General features: G+C 59.0%; 4 protein-coding genes across 4 annotated transcripts; 1 reads left to right on the top strand and 3 right to left on the bottom strand.

Moving 5' to 3' along the window:
• Positions 1-703: 703 nt before the first annotated feature.
• Positions 704-4,914, bottom strand: BESB_040910 (uncharacterized protein; the record flags this gene model as incomplete). Its single annotated transcript, XM_029362677.1, has 9 exons — positions 704-1,077; positions 1,379-1,484; positions 1,775-1,855; positions 2,249-2,362; positions 2,778-2,881; positions 3,375-3,431; positions 3,731-4,076; positions 4,347-4,384; positions 4,869-4,914. The coding sequence occupies 9 exons, from the start codon at positions 4,912-4,914 to the stop codon at positions 704-706; spliced, it is 1,266 nt and encodes a 421-aa protein (XP_029221642.1).
• A 3,410-nt stretch (positions 4,915-8,324) lies between these two features.
• On the top strand, positions 8,325-9,515 carry BESB_040900 (putative elongation factor 1-gamma; the record flags this gene model as incomplete). Its single annotated transcript, XM_029362676.1, has 1 exon — positions 8,325-9,515. The coding sequence occupies one exon, from the start codon at positions 8,325-8,327 to the stop codon at positions 9,513-9,515; it is 1,191 nt and encodes a 396-aa protein (XP_029221641.1).
• Positions 9,516-11,234: 1,719 nt separating this feature from the next.
• On the bottom strand, positions 11,235-14,104 carry BESB_040890 (apical membrane antigen 1 domain-containing protein; the record flags this gene model as incomplete). Its single annotated transcript, XM_029362675.1, has 5 exons — positions 11,235-11,296; positions 11,615-11,736; positions 11,896-11,995; positions 12,353-13,528; positions 13,867-14,104. 5 exons carry the CDS (start codon positions 14,102-14,104, stop codon positions 11,235-11,237), a joined length of 1,698 nt encoding a protein of 565 aa, XP_029221640.1.
• Positions 14,105-17,775: 3,671 nt separating this feature from the next.
• BESB_040880 (aminotransferase, class V superfamily protein) lies at positions 17,776-25,020 on the bottom strand (the record flags this gene model as incomplete). The annotated part of the gene is made up of 11 exons (XM_029362674.1): positions 17,776-17,942; positions 18,260-18,380; positions 18,728-18,894; positions 19,267-19,876; positions 20,303-20,415; positions 20,793-20,907; positions 21,291-21,353; positions 21,966-22,055; positions 22,521-22,642; positions 23,646-23,780; positions 24,429-25,020. 11 exons carry the CDS (start codon positions 25,018-25,020, stop codon positions 17,776-17,778), a joined length of 2,295 nt encoding a protein of 764 aa, XP_029221639.1.
• Between the last annotated feature and the right edge of the window lie 261 nt (positions 25,021-25,281).

Raw genomic sequence — 25,281 nt, 5'->3', positions numbered from 1 at the left:
TCGAAATTTCTTCTAGAAAAATGAAGTTGTCTGCCGCGAAACTCGACGAACGACCGGCGAACCTGCCTGTCACTTTCTCACGCGCTCGCTGCAGCGCTTTGCCTCCGCTTTCTGCTTCGCATCTTGCACTGCAATGTATTTCCTTCCAACTACGTGAGAGAATGTGTATAGTTACAGATATTTGCAGATTTATATACAGACTTTTGGCGACTGTTCCCCGTGTAACTCCGCCTCGCTTATTCCAAACGCTCGTGCGTGAGAAGAAAAGCGCGAACGAAAAAATCGACAGCACTTTCTTCTGAACCGCGCAGACTGCAGGGAGTCCAAGCTCTCCTCCAAAAAACGCAGGAAAAAATCCATTCAGACGGAAACGAAAACTCACAAAAACTCATCATACATTTGTGCGTCAGTGTGCGGGGCGAACTGACAGATACATACACACATAATAATACACGTAAATAGATATGTATATATACATATAAATACTTATGCATATACACATGTAAATATATATGTACATGCAAATACAAATAGATACACATATAATTGTCTGTATCTGTATGCGACGCACGCGTGCCCCAGCGCGTGGCTCCTGGACTTTTCTACACAATCAGCACCGTTTCTCCCTGCCTCCTGTCGGCCCGCGTCGCCCTGCCAGCAAGCTCTTTGGAAGCCGCAAGTCTGAAACGGGGGACGCTGGATTTCAGTCGTCTTCCGCGACTCGCTGCCGGGACTCGAGCGCCTTGAGGCGCTTCTCGCGCAGCGCCTGCAAATCGGGCACGCGCCGCGACTCTGCGCAAGCCTCTGCCGCCCGCCGTCGCTCCGCTTGGCCATGGGCGTCGCGCTCACTCGAGCCGCGAACCGACTCGCCGACAACCGCCCGACTAGCAGAGGCAGAGGAAGTCGAAGAGGAGGGAGACGGCGCCGAGGCGCACGGCGAGGACCCTGGGGGAGCAGCCCGCGAGGAAGAAGAGGACGAAGATGAAGAAGAAAACGAAGAAGGAGGCGTTTGGTCAGACGGCGTGCTCTTGGCTTTCGCCTCGGTGATCTGCTGCTGGCGCTCGATGAACTCGAAAACTGAAAACAGTAAACCGCCTCAGCCGCCGGAAGAAATGCCGCGGCAGTCGCGCCTGGCGCTTTAGGGTTGCAGGCACTCTCGTCCGCCAGCAACCCTCTCCGCTTGCCGCTTGCGATCGGGGTTGTCTCTGCAGTCTTTCAACCAGCGACTGGTCTCCAATTCCGGGTTTTCGCATGACCGCGACCCGTTTTTCTGTTCTCCCCCCCCGTCCCCCGTGCCCCCCCCCCTCTAGACAACAATGCTCCGCTGTGTTGGTGTTTTTGCAACTTTTCCCGCTTTTTCGGTTTTTTCGTTTCTTACGCTCGGACTGCGCGCCAACGGCTTCTGAGAAGCGCCGCGCCCGCCACTGCTTCAGCGAGCGCCCGGTGCGCGGGTCGATGACGGCGATGTGCGGAAACGCGGTGACCTGCGGGCGTAGCACAAAAAAAGAGAGAGGCGAAAAATGGATTAAAAGTAAACCGCGAACGGCGCGCGAGCGTCAGGACTGAACCTCCAGCGAAGGGAATCCCGAGGCCGGCGAGGGAATCGGCGAAAAGCAGGGCCATGACAAAAAAACGAAAAAAAAACTCTAACTCTCTCCATACATACATAGACGGCCACATATATATATATATACATGTATTGCATATATAAATATATATATGGAGTTTTACAAAGAGTTTTCTTTTCTCAGCGAGTCTCCCGCGACAGCCTCACTTTGTAGAGCTCGCAGAAAATGCTGCCTTCGTGGTTCGACTCCGCGCGCTGCCAAAAAACGAAAAATTCCTTCAGCAGGTCCTGAAAATTAAAGGCCGACAGCCGCCGCAGGAGTTCTGTCAAACGTACACACGCACGCGGCCGTCCACATGACGCAACTTGCTACCTCTTTTTCTGCCTACACATAAATATAAATGTCCATATATATATATATATATAGATATGCGTATGCATGCGCCAGACTCTTCTGTCAGAGTGTCTCCGCGCCCCGGCGCTTCAGAGTCTGATTCGTTGATACGCACATCTATGCACATGCGTCTCTGCGCCTTTGACAGATCGCTATCTACATATATATACAGCTATGCATATACACCTGTATAGGTGGGAACATACATGTATATGAGCATGTATTGCATTGCTTCTAGGGCAGGTTAGCCTCGTCTTTTACAGGGCGATTGCGCGGCGGCCACTTGCCTGGACAACTTCTGCGCGCCAGATGTCGCGATTCAGCTTGTGGCATTCGAATTCGTCAGCCTTTTGAATGTTCACGAGCAGCCAGCGACCTGTTTGCACGCAGATCTCCTTTGCCTGCAGAAAAAGTTGTCTCTACTCACGCGCGATGAAACACTCCGCCTCATTCATCAAGAGAGCCTCGCCATCCACACGTGCACACACGCACGCAAAATGAAAAAAACTAAATCTGGAGATTTTCCTCAATGAGAAGACATTACTCAATGAGGAGACGTTGCCGCGCCGCTGCAGCACCTTCGCGCCAGACTCAGCGCTGAGGCAGTCCACTCCGCAGCGAGTCCCCGAAGTTCGCTCTCTCTCTCTCTATATATATATATATGCAGTTATACAAAGATATATATAAGTGTATGTATACAAATATACACACACAAGAATATACACATATTTACCCATGTATATACAACGGAATATATACATATATGTAAAAACTATATATGTATATATTTGTAAGACGCGTTTTTCTTCTGCGGACCTTGGCAAAGGGCAGCGTGCAGACGAGGTCTTTCGGCGGCTCGTAGAGCCCCGCGAACGCCGAGCTGCCCGCGTCCATCGACACCGTGAGACTCGAGGGCAGCGCTGCAGCAATCGCAGCAGAAAAAGACAAAGAGAGAGCGATAGAGTCAGCGCGACGCCGCTCGAGACGAAAGCCAGAAATCCTCAGCTACAGGCAGACACCGAGAGAGCCACGAGAAGCAGCGTAGCGCTTTTGAAAAGTCTTAGAAGCACGAATGATGTCGCCTATTCGCAAACAGAGGCAAGCCTCGCCCGCGACGCTTCCGACGTTGAACGACACGAAGATCCTGAACGAGGCGAGCGGGCATGCGGGCATTCAGCAGGACGCTGACTTTCGTCCCGATAGACTACAGTACTGCTGAAACAGAGGAGTCAGAGTGCAGGAAATCGCCTCGCATAGAAGAGACAGCGCGGCGCGGCGCGCGGACAGCGGAGACGCCTCGAGAGAGGACGTCCGCACACTCGGCGGCAAGAGAAGGACTCGCCCCCCCGAAAAGAGGTCGCCGCCGGTTTCTCAGAAAGCAAACACGAGCAGCAGACACCGGGAATTTCTTACCCACTGCCTCAGCTGCCGTGGTGGGGTCGTCGTCGGACCGGTCGCCGTAGAGAGGCTCTGCGAGGCCACGGAAAAAAACAAAAAATTTGCAAAAAAATGCAGAGAAGCGCGAGGCACACGAAAACAACATCCACACACAGGAGCGCGTGCAAAGGAACAGACGACGCGGCAAAGCAAAAACACAGAGATCGCGTTCCAGCGTCCTTCACGCAGAAAAACGAGACAGGAGACTAACACGCAAACAGGCAGGTTCCTCTCCCTTTTCAGCGTTTCTAGGGTTTACGGTTTGAGTCCTCCGCCCATCTTGCGCGACAGATTTTTCGGTTTTTTCGTTTTTTGATTCGCCTTGTGCTCACGGGTGAGGAGTGTCTGGCTGTACGCAGGGTCGGGTTTCCGCGGGGAGTCTTCTTCGCGGCTGCGGCCGCCGCGCGGCTTTTCGGGGCTCGCCGCGGGGGAGAAGCACGAAGAGAGCGCCGACATCGACGAGGCGATCGAGGAAGAAAAAGAGGCCAGCGCGCCCGCTTCCTCGCAGCCGGAAGCGGAGGCGCCGTCGGCAGCGCCGCCCACCGTGTCGCCGCCGCCGACGCGCCGGGCTCTCGGAGGGGCGAGGGCAGCAGGCGCCGGAGCGGGAGCGGGCGGAAGGCCTTCGTCCTGCTGATCAAAGAAGAGAAGCGCCGCGGCGTTGCCGTCCCCCGCGGCCATCTGCGCAGGCAGGCGAGACACGCAGACGAACCCGCGCGGCAGAATGACACTTTCCGCTTCTTCAACGTCGTAATTAGCACCTGCCTGACTCCGTGGGCGTTCAGAGCGTCTCTGAACCCCGCAGAGAGACGCCAACGGCAGCCAGCCCTCGCGAAGGGGAGAAGAGGAGGCACACACGCCGAAGGAGGAAACTTCAGTCTGACCAGCTTAGTGGGAGGCAGACGCAGAGGAAACGCAGCAGACGGCCTCTCCTTATCTCTGCAGACTTACTTCCAAGTAGTGCGCGGCGACGTGGCGGTCGGCGACGCCTGCGCGGAGGACAGGGCGAGGTCAAACCCATGACGAAGAATAAACGAGAGAAACGGAACGCGCTGAGAAAGAGAAAAAGAGGAGAGATACATCCGCCAAAACGCAGAAGGGAGAGGAGGAGGCGGAGCAGCGGAGAGAGACAGACTGGCCGCGAAGGACGCGAGGAAGGAAAAAAGGGAAAAAAGAAGGATCGAAAACACATCCGGCAGAAGAAGAAGCCGGGAATCAACTAGGGGTTAAGGCCGAAGGGAGAGACTGCGCGATGACAAAAACACGAGGGATCCACGGTGGTGACGGTGAGCATACACAGTTCAACCAATCAGGAAGAAGAAGAAAGCGCGCCTAAGCAGACAGACGACAGAGAGGGAGGCTGGAAACCGTGATGCGGAGGAAAGCAGCAGAAAGGCGTGCGAAGAAGACGCACGACACGCCTCTGAGAAAGACTTCAGAGGCAGGACAAGCGAGAAAAAAAGCAGTTCGTACCTGTGGCCGCCATAAACTGTTGAAGCGTCTCCTCGGAGTGCGCCATGGTCGCTCTGGCTGTGCGTCTGCGAGCTCCTCTTCGCCGTCGGGTGCTTCCTCAGGACGCGCGCCGTCTCTTGACGCTCGCCTGGCGCTGCTTTCGCGAAAGGCCGAGTTCTGAGGCGTCACGAGGCAGCGACAGGGAAGCGACGCGTTGTGGCGGAGTCAAGGCGATCAGAGTTGTATCGGGAAACTGCCGCGCGAGAAACGGCGACCGGAGGTCTGAAGGGCCGTGCTGGAGAGCAGCGACACGCCGCCAGCGGAAGGGGAGACGCCTGGAAAGAAGAAGGTTGGCATCCAGAGAGAGGGAAAAAGAGAGAAGAGCCGCCAGAAGATCGGCGAGGATCGAGGCGAAGGCCGCAGAGAGCGGAAGGGAGAAAGACCGAGAGGCAGACCGAGAGAGAGAGGAGGGACGAGTTGTTGTGAGAAGTGGCGGCGTATTAGAACGCGACAGGAGCTCAAGAGAGGATAGCGGCGGATGTTTGCATCTCGGATTTCTGATGCTGGTCTAAAGACAGATGTGTGGCGGGCGACGCAATGACTTTGCTCACAGAGGCGATTCACGAGAGAGGGAGACGTGAGGAAGGAGACGGCACACGCTCGCGAAAGGCGAGGAGCACTTTTCCTGGGCTTTCTTTACTAAGCTTCCGCCCTGCCTTCATAATTTGAAGGGGAAAAAGCTGCAAATTCCTTCTATCCCATGCGGTTCGCTTTCAGCCGCGCGAGGTGTCTGTACACGGCAAACGCGTGTCGTCAACCCTTCGTGGTCGACGTTCGATGTGCGAGAACCTCGCGCGGATGAGTCAAATTGCCAAAGATGCGCGCAGGTGTTCATGTTTCGCGAGTGAGCACGCTGTGGAGTCTCTCACCTCGTCCCTTTCTCTTCCCGACGCTTCTTTTCCGCTGAAAAAACGCCCAGTTTCGCATGCAACCCTTCCTGCTGGCTGGAAGAGCGCTGCTGGACCCCCGTCTTCTTTCTCAAGCCTCGCGCTGGCAGCAGAGATGAGCAGGCAGCCGCGCTGCCTCGCCGGCATTCTCCCGAGGAAAATATTCCAGCGAGGGCGAAGCTTTCTATTGCTTCTTCTGCGAACACATGGGTTTCACCGGCCTTTCTCTCCACATCTTCTGAGCAGGCGGCTACCCCTCGCGGCAGTTAGGAGGCTCGCGCCTCACGCGCGCACTGAGGCCGGCGACTGAGGCGTTCTGTCCCGCTGCGAAGACAACCTACTGATCGATCTTCGTGTGAGCAAGCTGCAGCCTGTGGAAAGCCGGACGCGTGCGCCACCGATTTCTCGGTACGGCTCTGTTCCGGCCCTCTGCTTTTTCCCGCGCCTCTCCTGAGAAGCTACGGCCCACGACTTCGCCGACGCAAAAGCGGAACGCGTGGATTCATTCTCACTACGGCGTCTGCCCTAGTGTGCTGAGCTGTATGGGCTGTGCTGTCTTCGCAGATGCGGACATCTTCAGAGGTTTCCCGTTGTTTCCTCCACACACTCCCGCGCCGAAAGGGCGGAAGGAGCGTGCGCGCCATATGCACACACGCATATCTACTTACATATATATATATGACAGATGTGATATATCTGTATAGGCGGGGTTGTGGACATATATTTGTGTGTATATATATGTATATAAAAGGATTTGCGTAGCCGTACGGTGACCGCGCGAACTTCGGCGTGGATCCCCCTTTCTGCGTCGTTGGTCCGTTTCATTTTCTCGCGTTTCCCAGCCGGTGTGTAGGCGGCTTCAAAGAGCGGACCCAGTCGGCGAATTGAGGCAGGCGCAGAAATTGCCTTGGGCAGCCGTGCGAGTAAGGCGGGCCTCTGCGGCGGTCGCTGCGCGAGCGTCGTCTCACTCCAACTCCGTTCGCTCTCTGCGCGGCGGAGGGCGATCGCGGCGGAGAGGATCCTGGTGGGTCCGTGGCGCCGCGCGCAGAGCGACGCAGTCGTGCGCTGTCTGCTGCTGCGCGGACGGGCGACCCTTCCCACCTTTTTGCTGCAGAGTGTGTTTGCGCAGACGGCCGACAACGCATGCGGGCGTCTGTGCGAGTGAGAAATGAAGAGTGCGCGACACAGACAGGCACGTGGCTGCTGATGGAACGCGAGAGGCAGGGACCCCGCCTCTGCTTGGCTGCATACGGCGGCGGAGACAGCGAGGGCTAGTAAACATCTTTCCTTCCTGTTTTTTTCTTCCTTTTCGTCCAAGATCCCTTCTTTCTTCCAACGCCTGTCAAAATGGTAGGTCAAATCACGCGCGCATTGGCCTGCGGAAACGCGAAACTCACGACGCTGCGCCACAGGCGCGAAGAACCCGACAGCCCACGACGACCCCACTCTGTGGCGGGTTCTGCGCGGCACACATCCTCCATCGGGACATAGACGGCTCTGTGGTCACTTTTTCCGCCGTTTTCGCCTGTGCCACGATTCTCGCACTGACTTACTGAGGGGATATGAGCGCAGTCTCTTGCCGGCGCACAGCCGCAAGGTGCTGTTTCCTCCGGGCGTGCCCCCGTGGTCGCCGTTCCCCAGCTGTCTCTGCTGCGTGCTTCTTTTACAAGCTCCGCGGCTTCGGGTGGAAGTGTCCGCTTCGCTCCTTTCGAAGGCTCCCCCGACGTCAGATGGAGCGAGCAGGACTCGGGGCGACGTGAACCTGTCGTCTGCTCACCTGAGCGCAGCGAAATCGGCGACTCAGGGGGAGGGCCCGCTGCCGTATATACGACACCGCGCTGTCCAGCCTGTGCAGTAGCGTGTGCGTCAGCGGTGACAGTTCACCTGCAGTCTTTTGGGGCGCGTGTGTTTGTCATTCCATGGGACCCGTTCGTCTGAAGGACAAAAGGACCGGCACTGCAGCGCGGATTGCCCGCGAAGGGGCGGAGGTTTGTGTGTGGTCCTGGCGTTCGAGCTCTGTAGCGTGTGACTCTTTCTGCGAGCCCCTTGCGCACGCATTTGCACTGCGGGAAAACTCGTTGTGTTGCTTCAGAGGCTTTGCTGTTCGCACTGGCGAGAACCGGTGTTTTGACTTGATTCTACAAGCGCTGCAGCCGCCGTCGCGCAGGCATCTATCGCCGATGTAGTCCTTTCCCCCATGGCGGCGTTTCCGTCTGTGCCGAGATGCGCAGTCGGCGCAGGGCTGCGACCGCGGGATGCCCACTCTGTTTCGCTTGCCGTTCCCTTGCGTCAAGTTTGCTTCTGCTGAGTCGCATTGGCTTTCTCACTGTGTGCGGGCGGCGTGGCTGCCGCCGAGAGCTTTTGCGCGGCCTCGTCGGGGTGCACCGAGGAAGCTTGTGTCTCCTGTCCGCACTTTCGTGTCTCTCTGCCTCCTGTTTTCTAGTCTCTGTGTTGCTTGAGGTGGCGTTCGTTGTGCGTTTCGTTCTCGAGTACGCGAGTGTGGATCTTTTTTTGTTTTGTTTTTTTTTGCATGCGTTGGCAGAAACTTCTTACTCCGAAGGACGACGTCCGGGGCCGAAAGGTTCAGTTGGTGGCGGCCTTTTTAGATTTGGCGCTGCAGACTCCCCCCTTCACGGTGGGGAAGGACGACAAAGATCCCGCGTTTTTGGCGAAGTCGCCTCTGGGTCGTCTGCCTCTGCTCGAGTCTGAGCTGGCTGGCGGCGTGTGCCTCGTGGAGAGCAACGCGATTTGCCGCTACTTGGCTCGTCTGCGCGCAGACAAGGGCCTCTACGGCGAGACGCTCGCGGAGCAGGGCGAAGTCGACATGTGGCTCGACTTCTCGACGCTGGAAGTCGAGGTCCCGATGTGCTGCTTGGTGCAGGGCGGCAAGGTCGCGGAGCGTGCGCAGAGCGATTTGACGCGCGCGCTCACCGCCGTCAACGCGCACCTGAAGACGCGCACTTTCATGGTCGGCGAGAATATCACGATTGCCGACTTGTGCCTGGTCACTGTCCTCAGCTACGGCTTCCGCTCGGGCAAGGTCGACGAGCAGAGTATCCTCGCGAAGCACCCGCACCTGAAGCGGTGGTACGAGACGCTCGTGAACCAGAAGGCCTTCAAGAAGGTCTTTGGCGAGGCGAAGGCGGCCGCCAGCGGAGCTGCCAAGGCGCAGGCCGCGCCCGCAAAGGAGGCCAAGAGCGCGCCGGCGGCGGAGGAGCCCGCGAAAAAGCCGGCGGTGAAGTGCGAGTTGGACTTGCTGCCTGAGCCGAGCATGGACTTGAACGAGTGGAAGCGCGTCTATTCCAACACGAAGGACTTGTACGGAACCGCGATGAAGTGGTTTTGGGAGCACCTCGACAAGGCGGGCTACTCGCTCTGGTACATGCGCTACCAGAAGCTCGAGGGGGAGTGCACTGTGGCGTTTGTCACCTCGAACCAACTCGGCGGCTTCATGCAGCGCATCGACCCCGCCTTCCGCAAGTACTCCTTCGGCGTGATTGACGTGATGGGCGAAAACAGCAACTTCGACATCGAGGGCATCTGGCTTTTCAGAGGCCAAGACGTGCCCAGCCTGATGAAGGATCATCCCTCGTACGAGTATCACACCTGGCGCAAACTCGACGCCGACAACGAAAAAGACCGAAAGATGGTCGCCGACTACTGGTGCGCCTGCGAGGAAATCGAGGGCCGCCCCATCGCCGACAGCAAGGTGTGGAAATAAATTTGACACCGTGCACGTAACTCCCGCCTCACGGCGGCACGACCCGGCGCCGCACCCACCCCTCCCCGCCCCGCTTTCGCGTGTAGAGGGAGGACCGGGGCGGTCGGCGGGCGTCTGGGGCGTTTAAAAAAGTTAAGGCACACGCAAACGCGAAAGGAAACGGGCGGGAAGACCAACCCTTCTCCTTTTTGCCCGCCTCTCGCGGGCGCGTGGAGCACGAGGTGCGCAATCAGACATAGGGGGCTAAACCGGCTAGCTGGGATCAAGCAAAGCAAATCGCATCTGCGCGTGTATGTACCAAAAACGAGTCTTGCAGTTTCTCTCCCTTCTGCTGTCCTAACAACCAGTTATCCTTGACTCGCTCTCTTCTTGTGATCATTGAGTCCCGCCTGCGTGGCGTGGCAGACGACACGCAGCCAAAGAAGCTCCACTGAGACGACGCGCGTGGCGTGAAGCGGAGAGTTCGCTGCCTCTAAGCGCCCACTTAGGGTCCCAACTCTGGACTAGCCAGAACCGCGCACAAATTGTGCCAGTTGTAGAATAGATGACCGCTGGACGGATGCTAGAGGCTGGATAGGTGATGATTAGAGCTCGACTGTGTTCAGGTATGCTACTCTGCATCAACTATGCAGATTTTCGAGTCTTTGTAGGCAAGAAGGGTGACGTGGCGCCCAGTATGGGTAGCGGGCGCGCTGGTAGAGACGAGTGGCTGGAGATAGTGGCGGAAGCTGCAGGCCTGGTGGTGTCTGCCTGCGAACCCCCGCCGGTCAGCCAGGTGATTACCCTGGGGGCGTCCCGTGCGACTGGAATGGGTGGAGGGGTGTGTTTCCATTCGTCCGCAACTAGGTGGGAGTCGTGCCCCATGAGAGGAAGCGGGCACTCTCTCGCAGCGTCACCAGGTTGCCATTTACAACCGACTTCACTGCCTGCAGGACACACGACTAGTCTTCACGGAGAAAAGTTTAGTGCAGCAAGCAGCCAGCGACGGCTGGGTGGCGGGGACGAAGAGAGTCTCGCGTCGGCAGCAGGGGCCTCTGTCGGTCGATCGTGTTTATACATACAAGAAACTCTTCCCGGGAGGACCAGCTGAAGAAGAGCGAAGAATCGTTTTTGGTGGTTGCTGAGAAAAAACCAGACACCGCGGGGGGGAGGAAACCTCTCCGCCTAGCACACAACCTGTGAACGAGCGAAAAGACAAGGGGGCAGAGAACCGCCCCCCGAACGGTGCTCAGATACATGAGCAGCACACGAGCAAGCAAGGCGCCTGGCACAGAGCGAATCAGCCCTACAAAAGGCTCCCCGCCCTCGGCTTAACTCCCTTTTAGCGCAGACACTACTCCCCCCCCCCTCCCCCCTTTTGTCGAGATAGTTGCAGTGGTAAACCTAAGAGCAACCAGCAGTTCCTCGCTCAGGAGAGACAGGCACGGAGGGTGTGTGCACCACGAAGCATTCCCCGAGACACAGCCGCCGAAGTCGTTCGGAGCTGCGGTCGAACAAACATGCCGCCGTTCCCACGACGACTCACAAAGGATCGCCGGCAGTCCTTTGAGCCTGCTGATGGCCAGCATGGAGGCTGCTGTGGTGCCAGGCAAAGCGTAAGTCGAGTTTCCACCTTCAGTCGGAAGACTATGAAAAAACCGCAGATCAGGTTTCCCTGTACAGGACAGAGCAGCCCCGGGGGGGGGGGGGGGGCCGCCCGCCGTGCTGTTCGCCGCGGAACTAGAAGTCCCTGTCAATTTCGTCGCCTTCAAGGATGACGTTTGTTGAATCCTCTTCGGTTTCTGCAAAAAGCACAGAAGCACAAGCAGAGGTGAGCGAATTCCGCGGTTTACACCTGACGGAAGGCCGTGGGAAGAGACTTCAGATTGTATGATACGCTGATGACGCCTGTCGAACTAGAGGCGAGTCTCGCGTGCATTCCTTCCCTGAAGAGCTCGCTTGCAGAATAGTAATCTGTTGACATGTACAAGGAGGACATGGCTTCCAGCAGGACATACCGTCGGCAGCCACATAATCGATGCTCACGGCCAGTTCGCCAGGGAGAGTGAATCTCCTCGAGACACATGAGGTTTTCCCCTTTACGCGTTTTTCCCGCCTACCTCCCCAGAAAGAAGGCTCGGCTTCCTGCAGCAGGTCTCCTCGCTGCTTGTGCTGCTGAGTTGTGCGCTCTGTGGACTCCTCTTCGATGTTGGGCGCCTCTACCACCGGCTCCTTCGTGTTCCTGCAAACAAGTCATCACACATCAGACACGTTCGCTTCCCTCCTCATATCGCGCTAGGCGACCACCTGCCAGCCGTCGCACCCGGATGCCTGCTCCACCACGGCTGCGTCCTCTCTCTCTTCTCTCTGTACGACACGTCGTCCAGGGTTTAGGCCTTACTTTTTGGCCAGCCAGTATGCGCCACCTGCCAGCAGCAACACTCCGACGGCGATGCACGGCCCTGCGATGAGCCAGGGGTTGACGCCGTCTTCGGCGTTGTCTGCAGAATCGCGTGACAGACAGACAGAAGCGTGGAGGATGTGAAACTTTCTGCTAGGCAGTCTGGCGAGCGTTGCTTGGGCGAGGAAACCCTGTACCGGGCGCCCTTGCAGCGAAGCAAACGACAAGCAGGCAGTCGCGTGCGCTAAACCGTAGACCCCAGAGAGACGGGACAGAGAACTTGATCCGCCCTCCGTGACTGGGGAGCCGGGGCGAGCAGACGCCGCGAGGAGGTCTAATGAGGCACGAAGTCTGCGTGTCGACTCTCTCCGCTCCGCTGCACTCTCACTCGCTCCTTCGCCTCTGCTTCATTCAGGCATTTGGAGCCGGGCCCGACTGGCGCCGCGTCTGCACTTACCTTCGTTGCAGGTGCACTGGATATCCTGTTGCTGCCAGCCCTCTTCAGAGCATATTTGGCCTTGGCCAGTTCCAGTTTCAGATCCCGCGGGACAGCTGCATGTGGAGGGGTCTATGGAGACGCCTCGCAGGGTGGCGGCGCAGGGGGGCAGCTGCGCCTTTTCGGGGTTTGGGTCGCCGAGGCTGACGAAGGCGTACTGGCGCGGGGCCTGAGTGAGGCAGTCCGGCGCGCCGTCGTACATTTCGCAGACGGAGCCGGTGCGTTTGGTGTTGTAGTAGTTTGCCCAGTTGAGTCCGACGCCGCGGCTGTGCGGCTGGTCTTGCCCCGAGGCGCCTGCGGGGAACAGCACCCCGACGATGTTGTCGTAGATCTTCCCCCATCCGCGGCCTTCGTCGCCGACGTATTTGGTCGGGTTGTCGCTCGGGCTGCTCTGAAACAGCTTGAGGGCACATTCTGCGGCGTCCTTGACGGCGACGCGCTTCCTGACAGCCATTTTCTGGCAAGACCGGCCGTTCCACTGTCCCCAGTGCGCGTCCTTCAGGCCGTGTTGAGGGCACTCTGCGGCGTGGTCGAGACGTGTGTAGGCGCTTCCCCAGACCAGGTTGTTGTCGATCTTTTTCGCCGGACTGAAGCAGTACCAGGTCAAGTCTGTCCCTTCGTCGCCCTTTTTGCAGTAAGTGCCTGCGCCCTTCATCTCCTGCATGTTCAGGTACAACAGGTGGCAAGTCTCGTTGGCGCCATCCCAGGCGTACGCGTACCGATACAGACTTTCCTTTGCAGCGGTCGGTTTGGCGTCCTCGTCGTGCGCCGACGTCATGCGCGCCCACCAAATGCAGTACCCCAAGTCGTCTTTGATCTGCTTCACGTACTCCTTCGCGTACGCCGAGGCCTCGGGGTTGCGGTGCACTGACGCAGCCAGCTCCTTGAGCTCGCTGAGCTTTTTGGGGCTGATCATCGGGATGGGCATCGAGAAACCGCCGCCCAGCGGCTTGGTGTCTTGCTCACTGTTCGCAAAGGGCACCGGCGCCAGGTAGTTGTTTGGCCAAACGGCTGGGTTCTTTGTAGGCTGGTAGGTTTCGATGTATTTGCCAATATTCGGGCACTTGCCGCTCGGCTCGCGGTACGATTTGCCCTTAAACAGCTTGTTGTTGCCGAGATCCACGTACACGCCAGAGCCTGGCACACACGCACAGAAGCCAAATCAGCCGCGCGCGCGTCGCTGGCGTGCGGGGCGTACATCGCTTCCAGCTTGCCGCGCCCTCCACCACCGCAGCACCGGTCTGCGCGATGCAACACTCTCGCCGCGACCGCCCAAGACGAGCCTCCCTCGTGTTCGCCGCCTAAACCCTCTACCGAGTCCCTTCTGCGAGGCCCCCGAATATGAGGCTCCTCTGGCGCCTGCCTTTCTTCACGGTGTTCGGCGGCATCCCGCGGGAATTTTCTGGTTGCTCGACCTGTCTGTGTGGAGAACAAAAGGCGGCGCAGTTTCCTCTGCGGCGGCTGCGGTCACTTACCATGTACGAGGGGGACGTTGTACCGCTGAAGCACTTCAGCCCAGGGATTTGTGACATTCAGGGGCATCTCCACGGCGCTGAGCTCAGAGGCGCGACTGAACCGATCGACATTCAGCGCATCGGAGGGGGACGGCAGCACAGCAAGCATCGCGGCGCCCACCCCGGCCGCGACGCGCAAGGCGCTCGCCAGCGACCGCGATCGCCGAGGCGTCGTGTTGGCGCCTTCGGATCCTGACATGGTTGCAGACGTTTCTGGGAACTGCCTGTCGGCTGGCGAGGCTCCTGGGGAGCTAGGAAGTCGACGCTTCAGTTGTTCTCCGCAGAAAATCGCAAAGTGCGGTCGGAGCGCTGCGCGGTGCAACAGGCAACGACGGAGGCGCGCACACCACAGCCCCGCGACGGGAAATGACTCGGCGGTGTCAACGTATCGGTTTGCTCAGCGGCAGTCGCCAGAAGGGTTCGAGGACGCGGAAAAGCTGCTGAACGGGGTCGATCGTCCGAAGCTAGTCTCAGAAACCCCTGCAGTCGCAGGCGGGACTGGAAAGGGCCGTCCGAAGCCAGTCGCGCGGGGGAGCGAAGACGGGGCTGCGCGCGTGCCGCCTGCCCAGGTGCTTGCGAAGATCCACAACGCGAGGCAAGTGCCCGCCGGGCGTCGAGCACAGTCGGGAAGAAAGGACGAAGCCGGACTTTACACGTTTCGAAGAAGGGCGTCAGTTTTCACGTGTGCAAACGCCTCGACAGATCGCGCCTCGAGGAACCCCTGGCTAGGCGCGGCCCCCGGCGGCGGCGCAGCAGCTGGGCAACTACAGCCTGAAGGACGACGGAGCGGAGACGCTGACGGCGCGGCGGCGCGCAACGGAATCTGCGTAGAGGCTGCGGAGGGTTGGCACGTGTGAAGCGCAGAAAAAGAGGGCACACGGGGGAACGCCAGGGGAGTGCATTAAAAAGGAAAACGTCGGCACACCGAGCCTGGAAGTTGTCGCGCCCGCCGCACGAGGTGTCGAGCTGCTGCCCAGCGCTCGCCGAGCTCGTTCTTGCCTTGTCCCGCGCAGATCGACTGTTCACTTGTGGAGCCCGCGTGCCCCGGGGGAAAGCGCGCTCGGTGCCGGCTGACCTCACGCGCCGAGACCCCGCTCGCTGGCGACGGGCGAAGCCAGCCCTCGAGTTGTGCTGCCTTCGCGGACGCTAGCGACTCGCGAGTCAACCAGGCGTGCGACGGCAGACAGACGGAAAGAGTTCGAGACCACGACCTGCTGTCCTGCTAGACCCAGGCGCTTCCTGCCGGAAAAAGCGCGTAATCGGCCGGCGACCGGTAGGGGGCCGCAGGCACACACACGGAATAATGACTTCGCTGCCAGTTATTTCTGCGGACGCTCCCCGACTGACTGCGTGGAGTTCCTCAAGAGGCACTCGGGAGGCGATTCAGTCAACGCAAGCAGTGGAAAACGCAAGGGAGCTCAGCCCCAGGCAGAGATCTGTACCACGTCCGACTTTTTTCGCCCCGGAACCACTAAACACGTTCCAGGGGGCTTTAGCGACTAAGCTTAACGCTTTTAACGTTTCTATCCCTGGCTGGTGTCTCTAGCGAGAAGCCACCGGAGAAAAACCGCCAAAGGCAACTACACCCACAGATAGGCTATTGAAACACACAGCGCCAGACGGGCGTCGGCGCTTTCAAGCATCGCCCCTTCGACTTAACGGAGGAGCCTGGCAAGCGTTAGTCAGCCTCTCACTAAATCGCACCCAAAAAACCCAAGAAACCTGCCCAGTGCCACCGTTCGCTTGGCGGCGACTCTGCACACTTTCACGTGACCCCAAAAGCAGATATCTCACCGCAAAGTCATCGCTTTCGCTCTCAATCAGGCGGCGCCTCTGCGGGAGCTGCCGGTCTATTCCAGCCTAGCATCAGGCATGTCGCTCAGCGGAACTGACTAGGCGACGTACCAGTTGATCAGTGTAGGAGCAACCGCATTCGTTATGCCGCTTCTATCTGTTTGTTGCTAAATCGTTCAATTTGTCTTCTCGAGGCCGCCCTGAAGCTTGTGCTCCGTCGGGTACCTCGACTTCGTCTCCTGTAACAACAGTCCGCCATGTCTGTCGGTGAAGAAACGTGTATTGTAGTTTGTTGTGAACCGACCACAGCACACGCGCCAATTGCCCTGTCGCCTCGCAACCCGCTTGTTGCTCATCCGTCCTCGGGGAGAGGTGTGCTTCGATGGCGCAAAACACCGCAGCCACGGGAACTCAGCCGCAAGCTCGACTCGCGGAGGTTCGCATGTGCGTACGAACCGCTTGTTGGAGAGGCTAATTCGGCGGGGTCTTTCGTGCGCAATCCACACAGCTCACCTTTGCTCACGCACCGCTGCACAGGTCTGCCTATCACCCTCAGCCTAAAAAAAGCCTGCTACTCGAGCTTCGTTGATGCAGCGAAACCTTCGGTGTCTGTGGAGGGGAAATCGCAGTCGCTTTAGCAGACGGTGAGCACTGGGGGGCAGATCCCCCCCGATTTCGCTCTTTTGTTGTGCGGGCATGGCATGTGGCAGTATTGTTACTACGGCGTCAAGTGCCGCGCCAATGATTGATTGGAGCACCTTTGGCGTTATCTGTGTCGCTGGCGCTGCAGATACACGCGCGCGACAACGCGGCTCACCTTGCACACAGGACACAGTGAAGGCTTCAGTTGCCAGCGGTCAGAACCGAGCTTCCACACGGAGCGCAGAAGATGCACGACGAAAAGTGGCGTTTCTCGCACTGTCCACGGTAAACAGATGCGCTCGCGGTCTCGATATTCACGTTCTTGTCCCTCCCCACGTGAAATACATTGACGCGTTGCGCCGTCCTCATTACCGAGGGAAAGACGCCACCAGCTTCTCCGCGACTTGGAAACACTCCACTTTGCTGTGAAAACATAGACAAATCGAGAGTTTTAGTCGGGGATATTCGGCTGCACAGTCCGACTAAAAACTCTGCAAACAAAGCCATGACCAAACCTGCTGCGGATTCACGCGCCTCAGGCGCGTTCAATCCAGAGGCTTCCCGGCGAAACGAACGCGGACAGAAGTGGAATGCGCCGCAGCCCGCAGTCTTGCTCAATTCGCAGAAAACCGTTTGCACTCAAGAAATAGACCGTCTCAAATATATTTTTCGCGGAAGCGAGGCCGACACGCCGGCTTCCAACAGCTAGCGTCCTACCTCTTGCCTCGTTCGTCTGTACCCGCTTCAGAACAGTGTTTTTTTCAGCGATAGGCGCGGCAGATTTCAGTCCGCGCGACCCAGGAGACGAAAGGTCGGCCGTTTGCGGACCTCCAAAAACGCCCCACACGCCAACGACACAGAAGACACACGGGACAACACGATGCGCCCACCTGTGTCGCGGCCTTCGGAAGCCCCGCGGCATTCAGGGGCAGCAAGAAAAAAGGAGGGACATGCCCTGAACTGCGACACTCACGCGCCGCAGGTCATGTTTCTCCTTCCCGCGCGCTGTGAAGCAGACAAGGAAGTGCAATCAAACGCGAGCTTCAGCATCGAGCCGACACGCCTCTGCGCTTGCCCTGTCTCGCGTCACAGGCCCTCTGAAGATTCCTAAAATCCAACCCCACAAATCGGCGCAACCCGTGAAGTGCCGCGGAGAAAGATTCTTAGCGCTCTGAAGCGTTGGAAAAGAAGCGGTTCTCGCCTCCTACCCCCTCCGCCCCTCCGTTGCTAAAGGGCGATGAGGAAGCGAACATGCAGTTGCATTTCTTCGTGGCTAACAAGTCTACAGAAGAGATGGCGAGCGGCGGACGGCGACCCTCCGTGGCGGCGCTCGCTTCTCCGCATGCTCTCTTGTTCTGCTCCTCTACGGAGACCCCGGAAAAACTCGCAGGCACCACCGCCTGCCGCATGCGTCAGACCCCCGCGCACGCTCGCTCAGTCCTCGCGCTTTCTTTTTTCCGCGTACGCCTCTCGGCGGCCGGCTGCGTCCGCGGCGGCGAGGCTGCGCGGAGACGGCGGCCTCAGGACGAAGTTCTGCGCGACGAGGAAGCGCGCGAGGAGGCGCCCAGCCACCGTCGCGTCGGCCATGCTTGTGAAACGCCCTGCACGTAGACCGACAGTTCAGCGCGGCTGAGCCACAACAACTAAAAAGTGAAATCGCGAAAGACACGGCCCCCCCGTGAGCGGTCTCCTTCGGGCTCTGCCCTTGCCCTCGCTCGCTCCCCCCCCCCCGCCCCCCCCCCCCCCTCGCTACATACTCCTACCCAAACAGTTTTCTGCTCAGATGCACGCACACAAATATCCGCACGCGCCGCCCGCTCGCCCCAAGGAGCGAGGCGACTCTCGCGCGCAGGCGAGCTTCAGAAGTCGCGCGTGGAGGGACGCCTGGAGGCGCCGCGCCCGTCCTGCCACCCCTTACCGGTTGACACGCGGACGGTTCCCAACGCCCACTCGCGATCCAAGTCGATTGCCTGCAGCGTCGCACTCGTCAGCTTCCCCGAGCCGTGGCAGGTGCAGCCTGCCGAGATGCACAGCCGGTTCTACCACACACAGAAGCCGCAGAAACTCCACAGGCTATGCAGGCGAGAGGGAGCAGGGACGCCTGTCTCGCCCGCGAGTGTCGAGACCCTAACCGGCGAGAGTGTCTCTCTCGGCGCGCCGCCACATGCGCGTGCATAGGGGGGAGCGGAAGACACGAAAACGAGCCGGTGTCTCCAGACACTCGTGCGCATCCTGACCAGCAGAAGATCTATCCCCCTCACGAACCCTCGCGCGCGCCAGTAGGAGGGCTAGATACAAGGCCTAATGGCCGTTCGCTGCTGAGAGACGGGGGCTGTCTCTCGCTGCCTTGGCAGCAGCTTTTTCTCAAAGGCAGACGACGACTCACGCGAAGGCGCCTGACGATTTCTTTGCCGTCAGCGCCGCGAATCGACAGGGAGAGCGTGTTCGGCAACGCGCGGAACGCCTCCGTCAACTTCGGCGGGCTGTTTTCCTCGCTGGCCTCGCCAGGCCTCAGCCGCCCCAGCGGCCCGTTAACGCGAACGACTTCGGCGACTGCAGCGCGGGAGAAAGAAGGCAAAAAGAAGGAAGCCGATTTGAGGGCACGGAAAAGGGATACACAGCTTGAAAGAAGTTGAAGTCGAACGAAGGCATCGCTGACATGTTCGTCTTCAAAAGAGAAGTTGTCTTCACCAGAGAAGTCACCCTACCTCGAGAATATCTGTTATGAAACCTCACATGCGAATCAGGGCGGACTTCTGCTGCCCACACACATATAGTCCCTGGCGCGGCCCCCGGGTCTCCAGCCTCCATCCTAGGGAGAGCCCGGCGCAGAGATGAGTCGGAGGAGTTCCCTCTTTTTTCGGCGCTGCGCGTGTTCTGAGGCCTGCGCAGCCTCCTTGAGATCCGCTCGCGCCCGCGACGTACTCTGGTCGTGAGTCCACTGGGTGAGCACTGCGAACTCAGCGAAAAAGTGGAAGAAGAACTTGAGCAGCGTTTTCTCCATGTGCGCCGGGTGCGCGCTCGCCGCTCCGCCCTGTCCGCGCACCCACGCGCGCCCGTGGGCGTTGTCTCGTCCGCGCGCGTCGGCGCTGGAGGCGAAGGGCAAGACGGGCCAGAGGCGCTCAAAGCCGATGAACGAACACACCCGCTGCAGCCGGCTGACAGCCCCGTCTGCCGCCAGACGATGAGGAGGACGGCCGTCGTTGTCCCTCGATGCAAAGAAAGCTGCGCCGAGACTGGAGGGAAGCCAGCTGGGCAGCCGCCGGCGCTTCTTTCCGCGCGGCGTCGTCGTCCGCTCCTCCAGCGGGGGTGTCTGGACGCCGTCAGAGCCGTCAAGAGCTCGCAGCGCCGCCGCGTCTTTCTCGCGCTCGCCGTCACGTCCCCGTGTTCCTTCGACTTCCTCCGCCGCGTCTCCTCCGCATCCCGCGACTGCCGCGGAGAAGGGCGGCGACGAGAGCTGCGGCTCGTCCCAGCCCTCCGCGATCAGTTGGCACGCCTTGCCCAACGCGACGCAGTAGGGCACGTTCTCAGTCCCCTGTGTAGCGCAAACACAGAGACAGTGGAGTTTCCTACAAGACGCCCGGCCTTGAAGCCGCGCAGCGAGTCTCGTCAGCACGGACAAGCTCCAGAGGCCAGGCGATCTAAGCAGGCAGCAGGCACTCGGTCAAACGTGTGAGAGCTCTTTTATCTAACCAGTGCGGCGCAGCGCGCGACGCCATATTTCTTCTCGCAGATCGGCTCCGCGCGGGAGGACTGCCTGTTCTGCAGCCACGGCCGCACGAGGTCTGGGCGCTCCCCCCGCAGCTGCAGCAGACCCCGGCGTCTCTGGCATACACAAACGCTTGAGAATCGTGGCAGCGCTTCACACAGCCCTCCGTCGGCGGAGAAAAGTTAAACACGAACCTCGGAGCCGCTGCCACCGTTTGCTCGAGCGTCCGACGCACAAAACAGAAGCACTCACCCCTCGCAGACCGCCCTCTTGGCCTCCACCGTGTAGCAGCGGCTGCAGATGCGCGCGGGGGCCGACGTACAGCGCCCCGACGCCCTTCGGCGCGTAGATCTTGTGCCCTGCGACTGCGATGAAAACAAAGCGCCAGACTAGGGTTAGCAAGGGCACGCCACTGTCGTAACGCAGGCCGGGTTCGCGCGCGAGATCCTCTATGGGGAGTGCGCCTCAAGCTGCCTCTTGGCAGGGTGCCTCGCAACTAGAGAAAGCCGAGGTGGCGGTGAGAAGCGACGGCGAAGCGCGACGACGAATCCGACAAGCTCCGACGAGCGAGTACGGCGGCGCGCGCCCCCTATCTGCATACCCACGGGCGTCCACACACCCTAACCCTCCCACAAGCCCCATGGAAGCAGCTCGAACGTGGACACGAAGATGTACATATCTATATCTGTATATATATACATACATCTAGAGAGACTTGTTCGAAGCGCTAGACACGCCTTACTGGTCACGAGGTCAGCTCCAAGCTGCGGAACGTTCACAGGGATCTTCCCCAGCGCCTGAGAGCAGTCGACGTGCAGGAGAGCCAGCGGCGCGCGGTCGCGCACGATTTTCGCCACCTGCGAGCCAAAAATCTTGCGAAATCCTGTCCTGACGATGAACCCTACAAGCAGCAGTCTCCGCCGTCCTTTTTGCACGCAGAGACCGAACGACCGCCGGGAAGCGTCTAACCGCTCTGCCTATCCGCCGGACTAGGCGAATACGTACATATGAATATATACATACATATGTATACATATGTGTACGCGTTTTCACTCTCCTCGGTAAAACCGTCTCAACGCAGATGTGTATAAATATGAGCGTTTCCATGCACCCAGAACAGACGGCGAGACGCAGAGAGCTAGAGGCATCACCGAGAGGGCACCCGCAGCGCGTGTGGCGCCGCGCGGGATGGTCGTCGACTCCCCTGAAGACACGGAGTGTGCCTCCGGCCTGCGCTCACCTTTTCAATTGGCTGCACGACGCCGATTTCTGCGTTTGCATGCGGAATGCTGACGAGGGCTGTCTGAAGCGCCGTCCAGGGAGACACACAGGGGACAGACACCCGCGAGCAGTTTACCCTCCCTCCGCGCGGCGGCGCCTTCACAACTCGCGGCGCGTCTTCCAAAGGGCATGCGCCGAAAGGATAGAGCAGCGGAAACGACGAATGGAAATGCGAAAAACAAAGACAACGTTCCGGCTCATTCTTCATGGTGCGCGCCTGGACAGCAGCGAACCTGCCGGAGGTCGGCGTTTCGCCCCTCCAACTCTGCGCATGCATGTCCGAGTGCACACTTCTGCTGAGATACGTCTCTGGCAAGTGGGAAATGCATCTAGAGTGACCTGCATCTACGCGAATCAGATATTTATACATAGATATGACACGACCAGGCGAATGCGCAGGTCGCCTATCCTATTGCTGCCTGCAGGGCAGGAAACAATCGGCCTTCAGACTTGATTTTTAACTGATCAGCAATGCCGCATCGCGCCGACACGCCCTGTGGCGCCCCTTTAGGTTCCCCTTTTCGCTGCCAAGCGCTCGCTTTGGCGCCTCAAGCTACCGGATCGACGCCCATTGCGAGGGGAATGCATCCGCGCGGAAGGAGGGAATCGGGACGCATCCAGCAGCACGTCTTACCTCTGAAGAGAGGAGACCGGGGAGGACCTCGAGGCTGAGAAATCCAAAGCGATCGACGGGACAGAACGAGACTCCGAAACCATGCTCTTCCTGAAAAAAACGGCATTTCGAAAACGCCGCAGCATGCTGTCGTCAAACAAGGTGTATCACACCTGGCGGACGTACATGTAAAGATCAACAATTACACTATAGGCTCAAGGGTTATAGATCAATGAACACACTATAGATACACTCCAAGGATACGAGGCTGCGAGGAGACGAGGCGCACACAGTCCCACGCGCGAAAGTATTTTGGACTGTGGGGAGAGCCGCACGCGCGGTGAGGAAGGCAGCAGTTCTGACATCGACATGCCATGCAGCCACAGAAGCAGAGGCGAGCCTCAAACGGCGAGGCTGATGCTCAGGCCGCCTCACCCACCAGATATGTACGGCTGACAAAATTAGGGCGCACGGCTGTTTCAGCTTCTCTTTGCTTTGCCTGTTTTCTCGGTTTTCTTCAACGTTTTCTCGCGCCTTCGGACGTCTCTCCAGCCCTCTCTCGCTCGACTCACGCACCTGGAGGAATCTGCAGATTTCCAAGACGGCGGGGTGCTCAACGAAGGTGGTGACGATGTGCCGACCCACACCGCGGCGGCGCTGGCTCTCGGCGCCGCACTTGATCGCCCAGTTCAGACTCTCTGCGCACACACGCGAGGCAGCGTTCGCCACCGCACAGAAGCTGCAGAACGGAAAACCGCACCCGAACGTTCTCCAGGCCGCACACTCCCCACTCCCCGCCCAGGAAGTCGCTCCGACGGGCGAGGCGCGACGGCGAGCGGCGCGACGCGGGCCGCCGGCGGCAGCCTGCATGCAGCGCGAAGCGACTCGCTAAGGCGCAGAGATGTTCAATGGCTGCCGCGCAGTCCGCTGCGGCGGCGCCGAACCCAGACAACCCTTCCCCGACCCCCTCCTCCACAGACGCACACACATACATGTATATGTATACATACATAAATCTCTAAATATATGCATATGTGTATGTACTTATGTATGTATGCATGTATGTAGTCTTGCACGGTCTTCGAGCTGCAAAGAATAGACGACCATCACATCTCAAAGCGCATTCCCGCGAGTGAAGACTCATAAACATAGGTAGAAAGATACACACGTATGTACATAGATATATTTAGAGACGAGACACGGCGTATACGTCTCAAGCGCTGTCCGTCGCGTGAGACGTTCCGCCCTGCCTTCCACCACACCCGTGGCGGTAAAGACGCCTGCCTATTCCTCCCCCGTATACAGGGCTAGCAGCCTGCACGGGCAGACACATCCATACTCATATTTCCGTGGAAAACTGCATGCAGAGAATTCAATTCAAGCGACCTCCTGGCAAACGAGAGAAACGGAAAGATGACGAGAAATGCAAGGCCGTCGGGCCCCCCGCTGCATCTCTCTGTGCACCTTACAGATATTCACATATATACATAAGCGTATATATATATATATATACATGCGTATAGAAATATGTCCATACATATGTCTACACACATATATATATGCATGCGAGTCAGGAGTTGAGTGGATATATGAGTGTGAGCGCGCATTTAGAGTTTGGGACAATTGGCTCCGAGCCCTGTGGAGAGTTCGCGTGAGTCAGCTCGGTCGATGCATCTCGCCGCGAAACTCGCACGCAGTCACCTGTCGCTCCAGACGTGAAGACGATGGAGGAAGGCGGGACAGCCAGGCAGTTGGCGACTCTTTCGCGAGCTTCTTGCAGAGCAGCTCTGTTGACTTCTCCGCGTTCGTGGCCGCTGCCGGGGTTGCCGAAGAGGCCTGCACGCGCAGGGCAACAAAGAAGTGACATCGAAGCACGCAACAAACGGGTCAGAATCAAAAGAGACACCCTCTCGCTGAACGGCGCCCAGAGCGCTGTCCGCGGAAGGCGAGCGGCTTCGGCGGCTTGGTCATCGAAGGCAAAAAGTGCGCTCATAATTATAGACCGGCGCTCGCATACGTCCGCCAACCGGAGTTCAGTGGGACACGCCGGCTCCACAGCACATATCTACAATTATACATGTAGATATATACATATACATACACACATGTATGAATGAATGCATACATAGATGGCGCGCGGCATGTTCCTTCGCGTGCGCGCCTGAAGACTCACGCGCGTACCTGTAAGCCTCAGCGTTTTGCGGCTCCTGCTGCGGCCTCCAAAAACGATGTATTCATATAGATATATCCACGCATATATATATATATATATATATATATATATATATGCGTCCTCACATGCTTAGTCCGATACGCACATGAAGATCTGCCCACGTATACAAGCAGAAGAGTTACGCAATTCTACAACGGCTGGGACATCTGCATATGTACGTGTACGTGTGAGGCAGTGCCTCCAGTCGCCCCTTGGCTGCTTGGGTGAATCAGCTTTGGAAGGCTTGCTGTTTTTCCGCGCGCGCTCCTCACTCGCGAAGAACGGCGCCATTTCCTCGAGGACTCTGGGATCGACGACGGTGGAGCTGTTGTTGTCGAGGTAGAGCGGTGCGCCTTCCCGTTCTCGCAGGCGTTCCGCAAACGCTGCGTAGGACTCGCCGTCTCGTCTTTGGTAGGGCGACGCCTCGCCGTCGCCGAGGTCTTCCGCGTCTCCGCGCAGCTCCTCGCTCGCGTCCTCCTTTGCACTCTGCGCGTGGGCGTCTTTTTTCTGGTTTTCGTCAAACTTCACCCGCAAGGGGCTCCTGGGTTTGCTGGGAGGAGTCAGCGCGCCGCGGCCGCGGCTCGGCGCGCCGCTGACGGCTGCGAGGGCGCGCTCCACGCCTTCCACCTCGCGGTTGTCCGCGGCAGACTCCACGCGCGACTCCTCGAGTGCCGCAGCGAGGCGCGACGGCGCGCCAGTCAAGAAGGCGGAGAGCGAAGAGACTGCGGAGGACGGCGAGACAGACGCCCGCGCCGCGGGTCCGCCGGCGGGGGGCGCCGCTGCCCGCGCTGACCGGGAGGCTGGCGCTGCGGGACTCCGCGGAGCCTCGGCGCCGAGAAAAGCAGCGTGTCCTGCGAGCGACATTCCGAGGAGAAAGTGCGCAGCGGGCACAAGATGCACGGGCGATGGAGCTGCGAGCGAAAAAACCTACGGGCGCACCCGCGAGCGACGCTGGAGCGCCCTGGATCGCGCGCGCGGAGAGGGCGGGGACACCGAGACATGCGGAAAGAGTCGCCGGCAGGAGCCAACAAGCGGCCACGGCAGACGCAGAAGCGAAGACACGCTGCGAAGAGGAGCGGGAAAAAAGAAAGATTCGCCAAAAGAGAGGCGCGAGACACCGAGAAA

Source organism: Besnoitia besnoiti, chromosome II (assembly GCF_002563875.1).
Source record: "Besnoitia besnoiti strain Bb-Ger1 chromosome II, whole genome shotgun sequence".
Taxonomy (NCBI): Eukaryota; Apicomplexa; class Conoidasida; order Eucoccidiorida; family Sarcocystidae; genus Besnoitia; species Besnoitia besnoiti.
This window is presented reverse-complemented; position numbering and strand designations above follow the sequence as displayed.